The sequence below is a fragment of the Rhinolophus sinicus genome, linkage group LG16 (genome assembly GCF_036562045.2).
Source record: "Rhinolophus sinicus isolate RSC01 linkage group LG16, ASM3656204v1, whole genome shotgun sequence".
Classification (NCBI taxonomy): Eukaryota; Metazoa; Chordata; class Mammalia; order Chiroptera; family Rhinolophidae; genus Rhinolophus; species Rhinolophus sinicus.
Window position 1 is genome coordinate 29,088,821 of NC_133765.1, and position 18,700 is coordinate 29,107,520.

Genomic DNA, 18,700 nt, shown 5'->3' on the forward strand with positions numbered 1-18,700 from the left:
ACATGATGAAGCCACCATAAAAATCCCAACAGGACGGGGTTCAGAGACCTTCTGGGCTGGTGAACACATCTCCATGCTGGGAGGATGGTGCACCCCAACTCCACGGGGACAGAAGCTCTTGTGCTCAGGACCCTTCTAGACCTTGCCCTATGTACCTCTTCAGTTGGCTGTTCATCTGTCTCCTTTATCACATCCTTTATTAATAATAATAGTTATATTATTGAATAAACGTACAATAAATTATAGGAAGTACTATTATATGAAGATGGAGGAACTGACCTCCAGAACTGTAAGATAAATTCATGTTGCTTTACGCCACTAACATGAAGTATATAATAAAAACATATTTAATAAAAATTATATATTAAATAATTACATATTTAATGAATAATTGAAAAACAGTCATTAACAAACTGGTAAATGTAAGTGTTTTTCTGAGTTCTGTGAGCTATTCTGTCAAATGACTGAACCATGGACAGGGGCATGGCCTGATTTATAACCGGTCAGTTAGAAGTACAGGTGACAACCTGGACTTGTGATTGGCATCTGAGGTGGGGAGGGGGCTGGACGGAGCCCTTAATCTGTGGGATCTGACGCTATCTCTAGGTAGATAGTGTCAGAACCGAGTTTAATTGTAGGACACCGAACTGGTATCAGAGAATTGCTTGATGGATGGAAAACCCACATATCCGGTGTCAGAGGTATTGAGTGTGTGAGTAAAGAAGAAACACAGGAGTGTGTTTTTCCTATATGCCTGGCCAGTGGGTTTGGTCAGTTGTCACGCAAGATGGACGGCCAATTCCAACCTGCTCTTCTAACAACCAATGCCTGGAACAAATTCTGAGCTTTCTGAAGTTGAAAAGATGACAGTTTTTGCAGCATGGAAAGCAGGAGTCTCCAGAGATTGTTTTGTCCATCTGCCTCTGTCCAGAAGATGCTTTGCATCTTCTTGCAGGGGCACTGGCAACAATTATATCCTAAAGGTGATGCTTTATCCCAGCCTTACTCAGCCCTCTGAATTATAGTGGTTATCCCTGCCAAGACCTCTTCAACCCCACACCCACCTGCAGGCCTTTCCCACTGCAAACTACCATTGCCATCACTCCCATTCCTGTGTCCACAGCAGACATCACTAATCAATCACAGAGCTCTTTCCTTCTGAGGCTCGGTACCCTTTACAAAACATGCTCCAAAGCCACAAAGAGTCAATACCTATAAGAGCCATTCTTCCCTGGGAGAAGCAGGACCCGGGGAATATCAACATGTTTTGTCCCTTCTCAGGTGAAATTTAGATGAAAGCTGCATCGAGGCAGTTTGAACAATGAAACAGGAAATACACTTGGAGTAGAGGTGTGGAAGGCAGGTGGTAACAACAAAGAACCATGCTCAGCTTCAAGGAATTATAAGAGGTGGGTGCTAGGATCTACTAGCTCAGGCTGTTCATATGATATGATGACATTAGCTCTGCCCACATGCATCCTTTTCTCCTCCACATGGCACCCTGAATCCCCTGCATGATCAGCGTGATTGAGGTTACTTGGTGGCTACAGGCAGCACCTACCTTGGACTTGACGGCCAGGATGATCTTGGGCAGGGCCACGATGAGGCACTTGAGGGCGATGGTGATGTACTTCAGCACAAAGTCTGCGATCCCTACAATCCACAGCAGGTCAAAGAAGTCTAGAGTCTCCAGGTTGGGCTTTAGAAATATGAGGCTGTGGGGAGGATTAAGAGTCAGGATGCTCACTTAGGATCACTTCTACTCACTCTGGCAGCCTTGTAAATTATAGAAAGATGTCTGTGTCCTGTTCCTAAAGCTGCAAATTTCCTGTGTGACCTCAGGTGGGTATCTTAACCTCTCTGAGCCTTAGTTCCCCTGAGGATTAACAGATGAGACTGGCCTGGAGTATCATTAGTTAAAGTCCTCTCCAGTTTTATGGGTCCACAATAGTTTTCACAAGAGGAAGCAGAAGGAAGAAAAGCAGTCACACTGTGAAGGAGGGAGGGAGAGGAGAGAAGAGGAAAACCGATGTGCCACCGTGCTAAGCTCTTGACTCACTGTATCTCACTGTCCTGCACAATGAGCATTGCTTCTCCCCACTTTATAAGAGGCACTGATGCTTGGAGAGGTGAGGTTAAGTAGCCCAAGGTCACAGATAAAGGGCATTTTGACAGACTTGAACTTGAATCCAGGCTTCTCCATTTATTGGACTCTGGGCAAATAATGTTTTCTCTATAAGCCTCAGTGTTTTCACTAATAAAATGGGAATCATTCCCTTCCTCATAGTGTCATTGGCGGGATTTGATGAGATGATTGACATCCCTGTATAAGACTACAGCCTCTGCCAGGTAGCCATGACAATGATAACAGCAACTCTATGAGGCAGGCACTATTATCTACTCCATTTTACAGATGAGGAAACTGAGGCACAGAAAGGTTAAAGTAACACGCACAAGGTCCTGCAAATATTAATCCTTACTCTCAGTCCTTACACGACAGCAGTGCTACTTGGAGTGGGTAAACTCATTTTACCCAACTGTAACCAGGTAAGTTAACCTCGCGCTTAATTTCTGTACTTACCTCACTGGAGACAGACACATGCTGTTCTCAAACTGGCACCTGTCCACGGACCATACTTTGAGTGGCATTGCTCACCACCTCTGAGGCAGATGGTGTTGTTTGTAATAATAAAAATAGTAGCTAAAGGCTCTTGGCTCTTTATATCACACTTGCCCTACTCTACACACTTTGTTTTCCTTCATTTTGTGTTCCCAAAGATTCTATGAAGGAGGTGCTATGATTATCCCATTTGGAGCTGGGGAAATAGAGGTGCTAAGAGGTGGTGTCGCCTGTCCACAGCATTATCAGCGAGAATGTGGAGCTAGGATTGGAACAAGCACCCACCCTGTGCTGCTCCCCTCACTTGTTTTCCCACTGGATTCGAGGCTCTGAGCAAAGGCCAGATTGAGTCCTATGGTATCTGTCCTCTCTAAAGCGGGGAACAGTGCACACAACCCAGAGTGGATGCTTTCTGGATGCTTCCAACATACTCTGCTGGGCTGGTGGAACACAGCGCAAACCAAGGCCTCCTTATTACAGGATCCTTGGAATGAACTGGTCTATTTTTTTACTTTTATTTTTCAAAACCTATTTCTATGCATAATAAATACCTTTATAAAGAGCTAGAGTAGGGCAAAATCAACGAAAACCATCGATTTGGGCAATGTCTCCTAATCCCTCAGCTCCTTACATCCTAGCCCTCTCTCTATAGAATTCTTCGCATCTCACTTTGAGTGGCCATTCATGTTATAATACGGGGAGAGGCTGGCAGCCCCCAGTTCCCTTCTCTGCCTCTGCTCTTGTCCTTGCCTGGGGGTATCACAGGCTGGCTGGCTGACTTCCACGCTCTGCTTCTCTATCGTGCTTCTGGGATTGCAATAAAATGAAGATCTGCCTTCCACTTCCCATTTTCTTTCAGAGACGCGAGGCGGTGTTAAATTCACCTATCTGGGTTGTAGTTTACTGTCTTAGCGTTTTTTCTGTTTTGTACTTAGTGTTTTTTTCTGGGCATTTGGAGGAGGGGCAGTGCAAAAGTGTTTTTCTGCCTAATGTACACTGTGAACTTCAATCAACTGATCTATTTTATTGTCAGTTTTGCTCCTTATTAGGTACCACCACCCACAGGAATAGTAATTCATCATAAAACAATATTAATTATGATATGATGAAGATATGTCAAATGTTTCGTGGTTTACCCTGTACTTTTCATGTATTATAACATTTGGCCTCCCTAATAATTAGCCTGTTCAGGTGGGTAAGGCAAGAATTAACTGGGTCCCAATTTCACAAATGAGGAAATGAGGGGGGCCTCTGAAGGGTTCCATTATTTGCCACAGGGCACAAAGCTGGTCAGTGGCAGGACTTAGACTCCCTGACGTTGGTCATCAGACTTCAAATCCTAGGAAGACTCCAGTTGGCTGTGAAGGGCTACTTACTGGGACTAAGACTTATTAGAAAGAGCTTTGGTAAGCCTCAGTTTCCTCACCTGTGAAATGGGGACAGCAACACCATGCTGGGTCACTGAGAGGACAAAATAAAATAATGGCTATTGCTAGCACAAACACACTCTTGAGTTGACATCCATTAGGAAGGGGGCTCAGCTCCATTGCTTTTCTCCCTAAAGCACTTTCTCTCTTTCTGTGTTGCCAGTTTGACGCAGCCCTGGTTTGATGGGGGCACAGAAGGCTGAGCCTGTCACTGTGATCATGGCCAGAGAATGACATGAGCTGGAAATTTATCCAAGGTTCTGGGAAACTCCACCTCCTAGAGCCTTCCCCAGGACCTTGATATTCTGGGCCAGACAACTAATGCAGTGTGTGAGGAGATGGGAGTTGATATCTTGGCACTAACTTCCCAATTGCCCTTATAGGGCGGCCACAGAAAGTGGAGAAACTGCTCATTTGTCACAGTCCATGTTTAAAACAGAGGTACATGATCTGAAAGCTTGGCTTGAGTTTCTACCCCATCCTAGAGGCCCTCACTGGCCAGCCCTCCCCGACCAGTCACTATGTGGCTACTAGAAGATGTAAAATGAAATACGTGGCTCGTATTATTATTTCTAGCAGGAGAGTTCTGCTCCAGGCATGTGTGTACAGAACAACGGGGTGGAACTTGAAAGTTACAATGTGATGTAACGCGGCTGCATTGTTCTCAAGTGGAGGGGTTGTGTGTCCCAAGCCCAACAAAGCCCCCTCCCCAACCACTTTCCCACTGGGGGTCAGACTCCCCTGCTTACCTGTTGTACAGCTGCTGGGAACTGAATGTATAAAGTACATATAGGGTGTTCCCCGCCAGAAAGGCCAAGATCCATAAGATAACCAGCACCGACCTCTTCTCCTGGAGATAAAGCAAGAGATCTGTGAGGCTGCTACAATGTCAAAAGTGCACATAACAGAATATTCCAGAATGTTTTATGACATGTGGCAACTTTTTCTTTTCTCAAAGGTTTGGAGGGAGCAGGGCTAATGGTGAAAGGGGTGTTGGCATCTTTCTATTCCACTGGAACCCAAGGGTGGTTACAGAGAAGGTGACAGAAATGTGGAAACCCGCTTGGAGAACTACCTGGAAAGGCAGGCAAGCCACAGTCGTTAGCAGCACAGATTTTGGATCTGGAAGCCTGAGTTCAAATCCTTGGTCTGCTACCTGGGGACTGTCCAACGGTGGGCAAGTTACTTAAACTTTTTTTCATTTCCCTTTCCTCATCTGTAAAATGGGTATACCGTGTATCTCTCTGATAAAGCTGTGAGAATTAAGGTGCATGAAATGCTCAGAACATTGCCTGACACGTAGTAAATGTTAGTTCCCATTTACTATTAGGAACTGAAGCAGAGAGAAGTTAAGCAACTGTTGCTCAAGGGCACATGTTTTAAGCCTCAGTGCCCTCATTTAAAAATGGGGGTTTTGTTAAGCATGAAGTAAAATTCATGAATATAAACATTCGGTCTGGTGCAGGCTCACATTTTGTGCTTGCTAAATGGTGGGACCTAGTATTCAGACTTTACAACCCAGCAGACGATTCACATCTACACAAGCTAGAAACTTCTGCTCTCACTTTTTCTAGCATGGTCCTCCGGCCTACTGCTCTGGACCCGACCGTTCATTGTGGGTCGGGTCCAGAAGATCAAATCCAAACTTGTACACTTGGCCATCAAAACCCTTCACAACCCGGCCCCATTTCTCTTTCTCCAGCCTCGTTTCTGTTTAGTCCCCAGGAAGACAAGCTGGAAAACGTTCTTGGTTTGTTGTTTCCCAGCAGCTTCTCGGCCTGAGAACAATCCCAGGAAATTTCTGGAGGTGGCGCCGGGCAGGGCGCGTCCCCGCCTATGTGCCCTGGGAGACGTACACAGACCCTAGTGGAGCTGCTGATTTTCAAAAGCTTGTCTCTTCCTGGACCAGGGCGGCTGCATTGCTGGAATAGGATGAGGTCATAACTTTCCCAGTGTAACCTTCCCTGTGGTTTCGGTAAATGCTCCACTGTCTTCAGACATAGCTCAGTGCCCTACACACCCTTACGATGCGTATTTTCGCAGAGTAGACAAAATAAATGCATCTCCATCCAGCCATTATTCCAGGAGTGGTCAAGGTTAACGACCTGAGAAACCACCTCCAACCAACCAACTGCTCTTATCAATGTGATTAACCCACTCGGCAGTTCTTTTTACCCCAATAAATAATGGATTCCTGTTTAATCCACTGTAGACCCAAAGCAAAGGTGGAAGAGAAAGAGGGACTTAGCAATGCCCTCAGAAACCAGACCCTCGAGGACAAAGGGGGAGTTCCCTAGTAGTAAGTTGAGATTCCTAAACTTACTGAGGGTCATGCAGACTTTCTTTCACAGAAAATGAGTGCAGACAGGCAAAACATTACCCATGTCTTCACTTCATAAGGTTCAGGACCTGTAGAAACCTATCCACAGATACAGGAGTCCTAAAATTCAAGTCAAGGCACCATTTGGACGTTACTGCATTTGAGAGACAGCCGGCCCCCGAAGCCTCCCTTTAAGGTCTTAATCAACTTGCTGTTCTAATAGCAGAAGAAAGAGGTTTGCATGAAGAAGATGAGACTAAGGGTCAGGAAGAACCTCTGGCTCCATGTCCAACTCTGGACCTCAATGGGCGCGCGTGTCAGGTGGAGACTGAGTCGTCCTCCATACCTCATGCAGGCCCAGGTGCTTTTGAGAAAGCAGATGACGCTAAAGAAAGATCAGAGAGGATAGGATGGTGGCTGTTATGGGACCACATGTACAGCACAAAATACAGGCTTGTTAAAATAAGCTCAATTAAATGTTCCTACCGTGTTTCCCCGAAAATAAGACCTAGCCGGACAATCAGCTCTAATGTGTCTTTTGGAGCAAAAATTAATATAAGACCTGGTCTTATTTTAATATAAGGCTGTCTTATATTAAAATAAGACTGGGTATAATATAATATAATACAATATAATATAATACCGCTTTAATATAATACAATACCGGGTTTTATATTAATTTTTGCTCCAAAAGACACAGTAGAGCTGACGGTCCAGGTAGGTCTTATTTTCGGGGAAGCACGGTACATGCCAGGCACTGTGCTAAATATCTTGTCTGCACTATCTCATTTAATCCTCTCTATGGGTGTATGAAGTTGGTGTCAATCGTTCCTTTTCTAGAGGTGGCACCTGAGGCTGGGCTCACCGAGGTAACCTGTCTAAGGGATGTAGGTGGGTGGACGAGCTGGGATTTGAACTTGGGGTGAGTACAGCCTGTGGGCTCAATGCCTAGGTTCATATCCTGATGCCACCATTTGCACCAGCTGTGTGACCTCAGGCAAGACACTCAGTGTCTCTGAGCTGCTGTTTCCTATTGGGAAAATGAGATAAGAATGACTCCGTCTCCCTCTCAGGTTGCTGAGACAAACGTGCAAGATGAACTGTGCAAATGGGCCCAGCGCTGTGCTGGGCATGGTTAGTGCTCTGCTAATATTAGAAGGCACCCAGCAGTTTCAGGGGGATGGCCTGAACCATGAGGGTAGGTTGGAAGTGAGCTAACTGGCTGAATGCCAGGAGGGTAAAGGGACTGGGCTGGGACCTGTGATGGAGACAGTGCTGGTGGAAGGGCCTGGGAGAGGACGGTATATCTGGGGATCTGCCCAGGGGTGGCAGACGTAAGAACGGCCACCCAAAGATGTCCCTGTCCTAAACACTGCAACCTGTGACTATGTTAGGTCACGTGGCAAAGGGAATTACTACTGCTCTCAACTGACTTTGAGATGGGGAGAGACTCATGGATTATCCAGGTGGACCCAATGTCATCCCAAGTGTCCCTAAAAGTGGAAGGGGGAGGCCAGTTTGCCCAGTGGTTAGAGCACAGTGCTTATAACACCAAGGTCGCCGGTTTGATTCTCACGTGGGCCAGTGAGCTGCGCCCTCCACAACTAGATTGAAAACAAGTCTCCACAACTAGATTGAAAACAATGACTTGACATGGGGCTGATGGGTCCTGGAAAAACACAATGTTCCCCAATATTCCCTAATAAAAATTGGAAAAAAAAAAGGGGAAGAGGGAGGCAGAAGAGGAGAGTCAGAGGGAGATGTAACTCTGGAAGAATGGTTACAGAGATGCAACAGTATTGACTCAAAGAGAAGGCTAGGGCCAGAAGCCAAAGAATGTGGGCGACCTCTAGAACTGGGAAAAGGTGAGGAAACAGATTCTCCTCTAAACCCTCCAGAAGGAACGTGTTCTTGTTGACACCTTGAGCTTAGCCTAGAGAGACCCACTTCAGTCTTCTGTTAGACCCGTCTACAAGATAAAACATTGATGTTTTAAGCCACTAAGCTTGTGGTCATTTGTTACAGTAGCCATAGGAGACCAGTTGGCCGGGTGACTCACCTTCAGTGAGACCTGTTCTCGGAGCGTGGAGTTGGCGTAGGCAAAGGTGCTGGCCATCCCGATGCACACGGCAATGCCTGCAGGACATAGGAGGGCCCAGCTCCATCAGGTAGACTCCTCAGGTCCCCGCCCTGGCTTACCAGGGGCTGGGAGCAACATTAAAAAGGCACATCCCTGGTCCCCTTGGAGTTTACAGGCTAACCATAGAGGAGAGAGAAAATTTCATTTCGGGGGATTTGGGCTGCCACGTAAATCATGGGAATCCCTGAACCACTCTGAGTATAGGCCTCTGAGGTAGGGATGGAACTGAGGCCATCGTGGGGTATTTTATAGAACTAGGTTAAAAGCATGGGCTGTGCAGTCTGGTAAGACCTGGGCTCAAATCCCGCCTCTGCCACCTCCTCTCTGTGTGAGCTTAGGCTAGTCACCGCACCTCTCTGAGCCCCATTTTCCTCATCTATAAAATGGACAGAATAATAACAGTTCTTATGCCATGGAAAGATAATGCTTATAAAGCATAATCTCTTAGCAGTTAGTAAATGGCACCTATTATTATTTCTGCTTTCAAAAAGAATTTGAGGTGTGTTTCTTGGCAATAAAAGCATGCATAGAAAAAGACCAGAAGATCCATAAAGAATGAAAGTTTAATGTCGGAGGGGGAAAACAGTCCTACTGGCAGGAAAACATGACCCTGGCAGAAGGGGGAACAGAACTGAATTTCATCCCACAATTCATCCCATTGGCCCTGTTTGCCGAGTTACAATCTTGGAATTCTCCCTGGCTAGGGGTTTTCAAATCCCACCTTTCGTAACCTGTGGGCAGACCTCTGCTTTCACATGATGTGCACAGCTCATCATGCTCGGAGTTCACCTTTACGTTTTTACTAGCACATGTACTCCAGTTATTTCTTCGGATCTACTTTGTCAAAGATGCATTTCTTCATTGGAAATGTGTAAGATAAAATCTAGTTAACCCCCTACCATCCTTTGTCCTATTTTCCTCTTTGATAAGAAAAACAAATAAACCTGCCAACTGAAAAAGAAAGTGACCATCCTTGAGAATAAAATGTTGAGTTTCCTGGAATTCAGGGTAAGGGGGAACACGCCGGCTTCCCTTTCTAGGAATAGAAAAGGAGGGGCTGCCATGGTAGCACCCCAACAAGGAAAGTGGGGAGATGTGAGTCAGCTAGAGCTCACCAGAAAGGGGCAAATAAGATAAGAAGGATGGCGTCGTCTCCTCTAGATATTGTCTTAGGGACGTCATAGGCCATGAGATAATTCCTGCCATACTTCCTCCTATAGGACTAAAACGACAGCCTAAAACTCTGCAGGGCACAGCAACATCTTGATCTAATAACAGTAAGTAATAATCCTAACAGTGGCCCCGAGACTATTTATTGAACATTAAATGTATGTCAGGTTCTAGGCCAAGCACTTTATGAATTGTTATCTTACTTCCTAATAATACTAACAATAGGTAGTATTATTGAGCACCTGCTCTGTGCCTGGTTCAATGGTAAGTACTTTGCATGTATTATAATGAATATAATGAAAACAATCGACACTTGCGTAGCACTGTCCTAAGTGCTTTACACATATTAGTTCATTTAACCTCACTGCAATCTCATGAAGTATGTCCTATTATAACCCTCATTTTATGGGTGACGGCCTGAGGCACAGAGAGGTTAAATAACGTACCCAGCATCACACAGCTAGGAAGGGGCTGAGCCTGGGTTCAGACCCAAGTCGTGGGAACTCTTAGTTATTACACTCCACTACACCAACCAACCAGCTGAGGAAACTTTTATCACCACCTGCCCTGGACAGATGAGGAAACCGAGGCTCAGAGAAGGTGGGTACTTGCCCAAGGTCACACAGCTAATCCACAGGAATTTGAACCCAGGTCTGACGCAGAATCCCATACTCTTGAGCACTTTGCACTATGAGGGCCTCTGCTGCCTTCCCCTGGCACTTGGGATGGAGAGCACCCCTATCTTGCAGTTGAAGCCCCCATGTCTCCCGGACTCACCGAGCTTATGCTGGAAGCACAGTTTAGCCAGGAGGATCAGGATGAAGGGCAGACCTTTCTGGAGCCAGCAGACCACAGCCTTCAGCTCGGACAGGGCAGGGGCGGGAGTGCCGGGCTGTTCGTCACTCCCCTCGTCTGAGTGCGCACGGTGGTCCCCGCCCACGTGCTGCAGCAGCGAACTTCCCCGGTGGCCGCTGTGGTGGAAGTGGTGGTGGGGCGGGCGGTGGTGGTAGGCGCCCCCCTCACCCCGGCCCCCGCCTTCCTCCCTGGACGCGGGCATCTGGATGAACACGTCTCCGCTGCCGGCCGAGGCCCCCAGCACCAAGCTGGATGGGAATGGGGGGGTGGGAAGGCTGCCTGTCGGGAGGCCGGAGAGGCTGGAGAAGAGTGCTGGCGGGGAGGCCGCTTCTGCCTTCAGACTCTCAAAGACGCCCCCTTCATCCACGCTCGCCTCGGAGCTGAGAGCTTGGCTGCGGTTTCTGGGCCAGAAGGGAAGAGAAAGCCCCACCACGTCAGCAGAGAGAAGGACAGTCATCCAGGGGAGGATGGGGGACAAATAACAGTGTCAGTATTATAAGCTGACTTGTTTCCCACCCCCCAAACTCCTAGGTTGAAGCTCTAACTCCCAGGACCTCAGAGTATAACTGTATTTGGAGTCAGGGTCTTTGCAGAGGTGACTAAGTTAAAATAAGGTCCTTAGGGCAGCCCTCATCCAATAGGACTGGTGTCGTTATAAGAAGAAATTGGGACACAGACAGACACAGAGACAGGACCATTTGAAGACACAGGGAGAGATGGCCATCTACAAGCCAAGGAGAAAGGCTGCAGAAGAAACCGACCCTGCGGACACTTTGATCTTGGACTTCCAGCCTCCAGAACTGAGAAAATACATTTCTGTTGTTTAAGCCCCCCAAGTCTGTGATACCTTGTCACTGCAGGCCTAGCAAACTCATACAAACGATAACAGCAACAGGGTAATAAACTTTATTGAAAATTTACTATGTACCAGTTTTCTAAGTGCTTTCCTTTAACTCATTAAACCCTCCTATGAATCCTGTGATGTACGAATAATACCGCCATGTGACTGATGAAGAAACAGACACCGAGAGAGAGCAACTTCTCCAGAGTTGCACAGCTGGTAAGGGATGGAGCTGGGGGTACACAGTCCCAGGCAGACTAACTCTAGAGCCCACTTTTTTGACTGCTGTACTTTAATGAAAAGGAAGCAGAGCTCTATGGCTCTAGAATAACCTCCAGAACCCAGGAAACCCCTGGCTCAGTAATGTTCAAGTTCAACGATTTCCCAGTCCCCAGAAAGGTCCAGCCTTGGTCACAGCTGGCATGTGGAGGGCAGCAGACAGTAATGGGAAGATTTAATAGAGAAGCCCACATTTGAACCCCAGTGCTATCTTTCCTAGGGGCCTGAACAACCCTGCATTGTGTTTTCTCTCCTGAAAAATGGGCCTCAACATCATTCGTGCATAGAATTCCTGTGGGATCAAATTCAGAATACCCTTTTCAATGGACCAGCGTTCAATAACTGGGAACTATTACCTCTAGTCCCTATGGAAAGAGCTCCAGGGCCGACTGCCTTTTCTAGTTCCAAGTGGGGACCTCTTGTACGGGAATCAGGCAAAGGATTCCGTGGCCTTTACCAGAAGGAGCAGAGAGCCCAGGGGTAACCCCTGCGATAAGCCCAGAACTAGGTGCACTTTCCCACAAACACCCTGCCCCAGAGTTCTGGATGCCCTCTCTCTTCTCTTGGACTTGTCCTGTCTTCAAATGGAATCAGAACGTGGAAACTCAGTCTACACAACAGATACAAGTGGAGCTGATTTGCTCTACGTGCATGTGTCGGGGGAGGAGCAAAGAGCCTCTCACCCTGCAACAGGGCCCCCAAGACACCTCCATAGAGCCCTAAGGCACTCCAAATATATCATGAGCTTACTGAAAGCCAGAGCTGAGTTCCACTCATCCTCTGGACCCCACAACCCAGGGCACACAGTAGGTGCTTAATAAAACGTATGCTGGCTCTCATCCAGGCACAAAGTGACAGCAGGAGGGGAACTATACATAGCTTTCACACTTGACCCTGTATGATTTATTCTCTATTCGGAGACCAGGGTGCATTTTAAGAAACATACATTCGATTATTTCACTAAAAGGGCTTCCCATTCTAAACTTCCTCCCACAGTTTCAGATAAACCCTATAGATAGGGAGTAATAGCATTCCCATTTTACAGATAGAGAAATTGAGGCTCAGAGAGACGAACCTGTCAGATACCCTGGATTATCTGGCCCCAAACTTAAAGAGGTGTGCCCCTCTCTAACTACCCAAGGGCTTCCTACTGTAGTGCCTTTGCACAGGCTGTCCCCTTCTCCAGATGTCACCTCTACCCTGTCCCAACTCGGTACCTATGCTCATCCCTCAGATTTCAACTAAAATCTCTCTTGCTTGGTGGCACCTGTCCTACCCCCAGACAGTGACAGTCTCCTTGCTCCTAGTTCTCACTGCATGCTAACCTCACCTGCAGGGGATTGATCACGTGTCATCCTTTTATTGCTTACCTGTGACTCTCAGCCCTGGCTGCACATTAGAATCAGGAGAACTTTCGAAAAATATAGGTGACGGGGACCCAGTATCGAGCATGCAAATCAAAATCTTTGGGGGTGAGCTCTGGCATCGCTGTCTTTAGAGCCCCAGGTGATTCTAATATAGAGTCAGCACTGAGGACAGCAGTTTAGATTGGGCCCTATGCCATGAAGTCAAAGACCACGATTGTTTGCCCCCATTATATCTCTCCAACCCAGCACAATGCATGTGCCATACAGCACATGTTCAAGAAATATTGTTTGAAAGAATGAATGAATGAGCATACTAAAGGCTCTGAGAAGGCCTGCAACTGAAAAAAGTAATTTTGTTTAAACCTAGTGTTTCCCAAACTTATTTCACCGTGGAATTCTTTTTTGCTGTGGAAAACCTATTAATGCTGTGAAACCCAGCAAGGGACACACTGGTCTGGAAATATCTCTGGGTTGGTTACTCTGGCTTCACAAACTTGAAGTTATCATAAATCTGGTGCAAGGAGGGAAGTTGAAGATGGCTACCCCACTCTCCTACCACATGGCCCATCCCTGCTGCCTCTAAAATCCCAGGAAATGTGTGGTCCTACTCTCTTGGGTTTGGGATAATAATAAAGATAATATTAATAATGACAACAACAACTGACACCATGGCTATGATCCCCAAGGGGCCTCGAGCTTTTCCTGCACTTTACGAAGCTGAGCTAAGAAAGGAGTCCTGGCAGGTGCCCATGGTGGCCCCCACGAGGCCCTGGAAAGCCTTCCTGGCCCCCGTAAGCTGGCCAGCACTCTGAGTTCACTGGGCTCAGGGGGCCTCCAGTACAACCAGGGAGGGGCCCACCAAGGGGCTTTTCATAGCTGGCCTCCCTTCCCTGGGCCCCAGTACCCAGCAGAGATTTCAGACTAAGTGGGAAAGAATATTCCTTGGGGAGGCAGAGATTGTGCTTCCAACTTAATCACTTAAGGGCTAGAGAGGGAGGCAGCCCAGGAGAGGAGTGGATCTGCCCAGATAGGAGGCTGTCGAAATGTATTGGCTCAAAGCACAGACTCTGGGGGGCAAATGGACTGGGGTCCGAATCTCAGCCCTGCTGCTTCCTGGCTGTGTGACATTAAGTAGTTGACTTCCCCTCTCTGAGCCTCAGTTTCCTCATCTGTAAAAATGGTGGTTAAAAATAGTCCTCACTTCATCAGTGACAGAGAGTAAATACACAATACACGATGGCCTTTATTTTTCTGTCCCCAAAGATCTCATGGTTCACTTGAAAGCAGACAGCAATTCGGTCTTCAGAGGCTAGAAAGGCTCTAACCGGTGTGCTTATTACTTGGATGCTGTATTTGTGCATTTTCACACTCAGTCACTCCTTCATAAGCAACCTGAGTTTCAGTATCTACCATTTACGGATGGGGAAACTGAGGACTAGGCATGAAGTCACTTTCCAAAGGTGGGAAGTGGCTGAGCTGGGATTTGGCCAAGGGCTGTCTGATTTAAGGCCAGAGCTCTTCCCTGCAGAACAGGCAGGCTTGATTGAAAACTCAGTCCCAATGTGGGACTGGTGGGGACTCTGATTTTGCAGCCAATCTCAGAGTTACAGGGGAACCGGAATGGGATGTGAGGGAGGAAAAGCTTGGCTGCCAGCATGGTGGGGCGTGGAGGGTGGGAAGGGTCTGGGGCTGGGAGATCATCACAGCCTGAGAACGTGTCCCATGGTGTGTTCTCTCTTGGGCTTACCTAGAGAAATTCTAGCTCATCAGTGTTTTAACTGTGTTTTCTTAGATTCTCTATTTGTCTATTTGGCATCCACTAATTACAGGGCCAAACTAATAGCCAAAGATGTTTTATATCTCCCTTTCAATCCAGAGCCCATATCCCCAACCACTTCCTTGATCTAACGCTCACACATCCAGACATTATTTCTCCTGCCCCAAATTACTCAGGACCAGGTACCAGACAACCTGAGACCACCCTATAGCCCAGGGCCTGCTGATGTTACTCCAACTACACAATGCTAAGCTGTTTCCCCTGCTCTGCCTTGATTTGTGCAGAAAACACAATAAAAACGGTGACTTATGCTTTCACTTTGCTCCTCCTTTCTGCCTCCTGACGGACCCTGGCACTTCCCCATGTGGCCCTACGTGGTGTGACATGCCCCCTTCTCTCGGGAAATGTAAGTAATAAGGATCTTCTTTCAATGACATTAGCCTCTCCATGGTGTTACTTAGTCACCTCCCTACATTAAAATCCTGTGGGTACCATCATTGAGACAATGAGTCAAGTGGATCACCTGTCACACAGGCTTTGAGAATTACCATAAGAGCAATAGCCAGCTGTTATGTATGGAGTAGTATATGCCATCACTGGGGAAAGCAGTTTCCAATTGCATCTCCTTTGCTCCTCTACCAACTAACCCTGAGAAGCAGGTATTCAATCCAGTTTTGGGTGGCCCCTGCTCACCTGAAGCCCAGAGGCCCCAGATGGAAGGAAACCAGGAGATGCTTACCTTTCAGGTGGAATGTTATCCGTGTTACTGCTGTGGCGTCTCTGCATTTTCCTTAAGACCTGAAAACCAACACATGGCATGAGCCGGAGTCTCCCAGCATTCTGTCTATCAGATTACCACGGCACCCATAAATAAGGACTTCTCATAGCCCTAGAGCTGACTTTTTCCAAACCCTGTGTCCATCCATTATGCCATTCAACATTCAATCCCACTGAGGAAAGTGTTATCATCCCATTTCACAGATGAAGATCTTGAGACCCAGAGGTGGAAGATGTCCTCATGGGAGAGGAGAAAGCAGTGAACTGTGCAGCAAAGTGGTGATGGATGAGGTGAAGTGAGCCGCGACTGGCGGCAGGAGACACGGATTCTGGACTGATGTAACCCTGAACTTGCTGTGCAACTGTGGACAAATCAGTAACCTCTCTGTTGCCTCAGATTCCTCATCTGTTAAATGGGAGGGGGCGGAGTGGCCAAACCCAAAGCTTCTTTCCAGCCCCCACAATGAATAAAGTGGTAATGAAGATGTGAATTCTCATGGAGACACGTTCACCTTGTTCACTGTGAGGAGCCACATGGACTTCAGAACTCCATGTTGACGACACCGGAGGTGGGCATTCAGGGCTCCTGATGGATATGTGACCACTGGATTCCAGAAAAAGCTGCTTCCCCCTGCTCTTCCTCTGCAGAGGGATGCACGGGTCAGGAGAGTTCACGAGAGACTCCAAACCCTGGATGGAACAGAAGACTCACATGAACAGTCCATGAGATACCGTGAACCTGAGAATAAGTGAATAAGTCTTGGGGCATCATGGGTAGCTGTGAGCATATGATTCTGTCTGGTTAGCCTCTCAATGATCTCTTTTTAGGACTCCTGAGGATGGTCATGATCTCAATGTATTTTGTCCTAATGTCAAACTACCGTGTTTCCCCCAAAATAAGACCGGGTCTTATATTAAGGTGTGCTCCAAAATATGCATTAGGGCTTATGTTCAGGGGATGTCATCCTGAAAAATCATGCTAGCGCTTATTTTCCGGTTAGGTCTTATTTTCTGGGAAACACGGAATTGATGAGTCGCTATTGAGAAATACAGAACATATGTTTTAGAACCACAGTGGCTTTCCATTGCCATCAGAATAAAATCCAATCTCCGTTCACTGCCTACAGGTTCTATCTGATGTAACTCACCTGTTTCCCACCTCATTTTCCTCCACTCTCCCTTTAAGCATTCCCCTCCAGCCACACTACCTTTCTGTTCCTTAAACATGCCAGCTGTGCCTACCTCAGGGCCTTTGAACTTGCTGTTCCTTCCCTCTGGAATGCTTGTCCTTCTGGCTAGCTCCTTCAGGTCAAATGTCACCTCCTCCCAGAGATCTCTTCTCACCCTCTGTGGGGACAGAGCCAGGAGTACAGTTTTCAGGCTCTCGGCCTCATGTGGAAAGGTGCTGGCTCAGGTAGTAAATGGCCATCAACTGTGACTGGATGGCCATCGGCTGTGGTTAGTTGACCGTCAGCTGTAACCAGTGAGCCATTGGCCACTAATATAACTGCTGTGGCTACGTTAGCAGAAAATGGGGGCTAGCAAGAAGATGGTGGCTGTGCTAGCAAGGCGGATTGCAGTTAGCATGGTGGATTACAGTTAGCAGTGGACAGCAGGTTGCAGATTGTGTGGCTCCTGCTTCCTGTGTCTCCAACCCAGCCACCAGCAAGACTATAGTGGTATGACTCCCCTATCCATGGCTCCGTGGGTGTTCCTTTTTGGCCTCACCATGTCCTGCATTCTTGTGTGGGGAGCAGGAGCAGAGACCCCGCAGGCCGCCCTGCATGACACCCTCCTGACCCACCATAACATTGCCGTGTTTTACCTTTATCATAGCACGTACTGATTTACATGTTTGCTTATTTATGATGCATCCCCCACTAAAAGATAAGTGCCACAAAAGCAGGGAGCCTGTCTGACTGGTTTGCCCCTGTACGTCAGCATCTAGAACACTGAAGGGCACAGAGCAGCACTCAACAAGTATTTACTCAATGAGTACTACATCTATGGGTCTCTCAGTTACCTTTTTCTACACCCCTCACTCCCTCCCAGCCCTTTCACCCTAAAGAAGAAATAAAGGTTGTAGACTTTCCATGAATAGGTTTAGTCTTGAATGTCTTTTTGTATGGGGACAAAATATGCTATCTGATTCTTTTAGTTCAAGGCACCGTAATTGACCATTGAGTGACTTCCTAATCCTGACCAGCCTTCTTCAGGGGTCAGCATTGGTGTTACTAGGGCCACTGATTAAGGAGAAAACCCACTAGCTAAGCCTCCTTTTTCTTTTGTAAAATGAGCTAAGAAATGGGTCAGTAGCACCATCTTTATATATGAAGGAAAGCTCATTATGTAAACATTCCTCAAGAATGTCAGCTTAATGTCTTTCTCCCAACGATCCCCCATCACCTGAAAATACTTGGGGAAAATGAAAGTCTCCCAAAGCTTCCATCCACAAATTTGACACAACGTCTTAAACGCCCAAGATTCTACTTTCAGAGGTTGGCTTTCAAAAGGTCTCCAGATATTCTGTTGGAAACAGGCCGTAAATAATTATTCCAATATTAAATTCTAGAATAAATTTCTGCACCTGGGATGCATCTTAATGCCTGACTGCAACCCCTTTTAACCCTCTGCTTCATGCATCGTGCTACATCCCTATGAAAAATGCATGCTTTGTTTTAAGTTGAGCCCCGGGGCCGTTACATGACTGCACCGAAACGCATGCAAAGGAGCATCTCCTGCATCATTTGCATTGGAAGGAGACAAGTGCACTTTGGATAAAACGCCGCCAGCGTTTTTAATTCCTGCAGCCAACGTTCAGCGCAAAACACCCTAGAGACTGCAAGGGTAGGAGACTAAACAGACCATCCCGGGGGGTAAAAATAGCGTTCTTTTTACTTGCCCGGACAATTCAGCAATCACAGCAGCATCATTCACGTCCATCCAAGCCAATCGCTCGCGCAACCCGGGGAGCACGTGACTACCGAGTGCTTCCGGTCTCTGCTGGGATTCTTTCTCCCACTGACCCGACCATTGCTAAGATCAGGACATAGCTACTCCCACCGCACTCACATGACTGCCCGCCCCTTTCCCGGGCTTCAGCCAATAGGAATCCGCCTCTTCGCAG

General features: G+C 47.2%; 1 protein-coding gene across 5 annotated transcripts in view; it reads right to left on the reverse strand.

Annotated features, from left to right (window-relative positions):
* Positions 1–18,633, reverse strand: part of RNFT2 (ring finger protein, transmembrane 2) — a 67,666-nt gene extending 49,033 nt beyond the window's left edge. For 4 of the 5 annotated variants that reach the window (XM_019734103.2, XM_019734102.2, XM_074321100.1 and 1 more), the window contains exons 1-7: positions 18,476–18,633; positions 16,086–16,263; positions 15,536–15,594; positions 10,455–10,933; positions 8,427–8,503; positions 4,797–4,897; positions 1,562–1,715 (exon numbers count right to left, since the gene is read on the reverse strand). In XM_019734103.2, the coding sequence (XP_019589662.2) occupies positions 1,562–1,715; positions 4,797–4,897; positions 8,427–8,503; positions 10,455–10,933; positions 15,536–15,594; positions 16,086–16,109 (894 nt within the window). In that variant the 5' untranslated portion in view covers positions 16,110–16,263; positions 18,476–18,633. Of the gene's footprint in view, positions 1–1,561; positions 1,716–4,796; positions 4,898–8,426; positions 8,504–10,454; positions 10,934–15,535; positions 15,595–16,085; positions 16,264–16,815; positions 16,921–18,475 lie in introns of all 5 variants that reach the window. The other variant, XM_074321099.1, reaches the window with a different exon arrangement.
* Between the last annotated feature and the right edge of the window lie 67 nt (positions 18,634–18,700).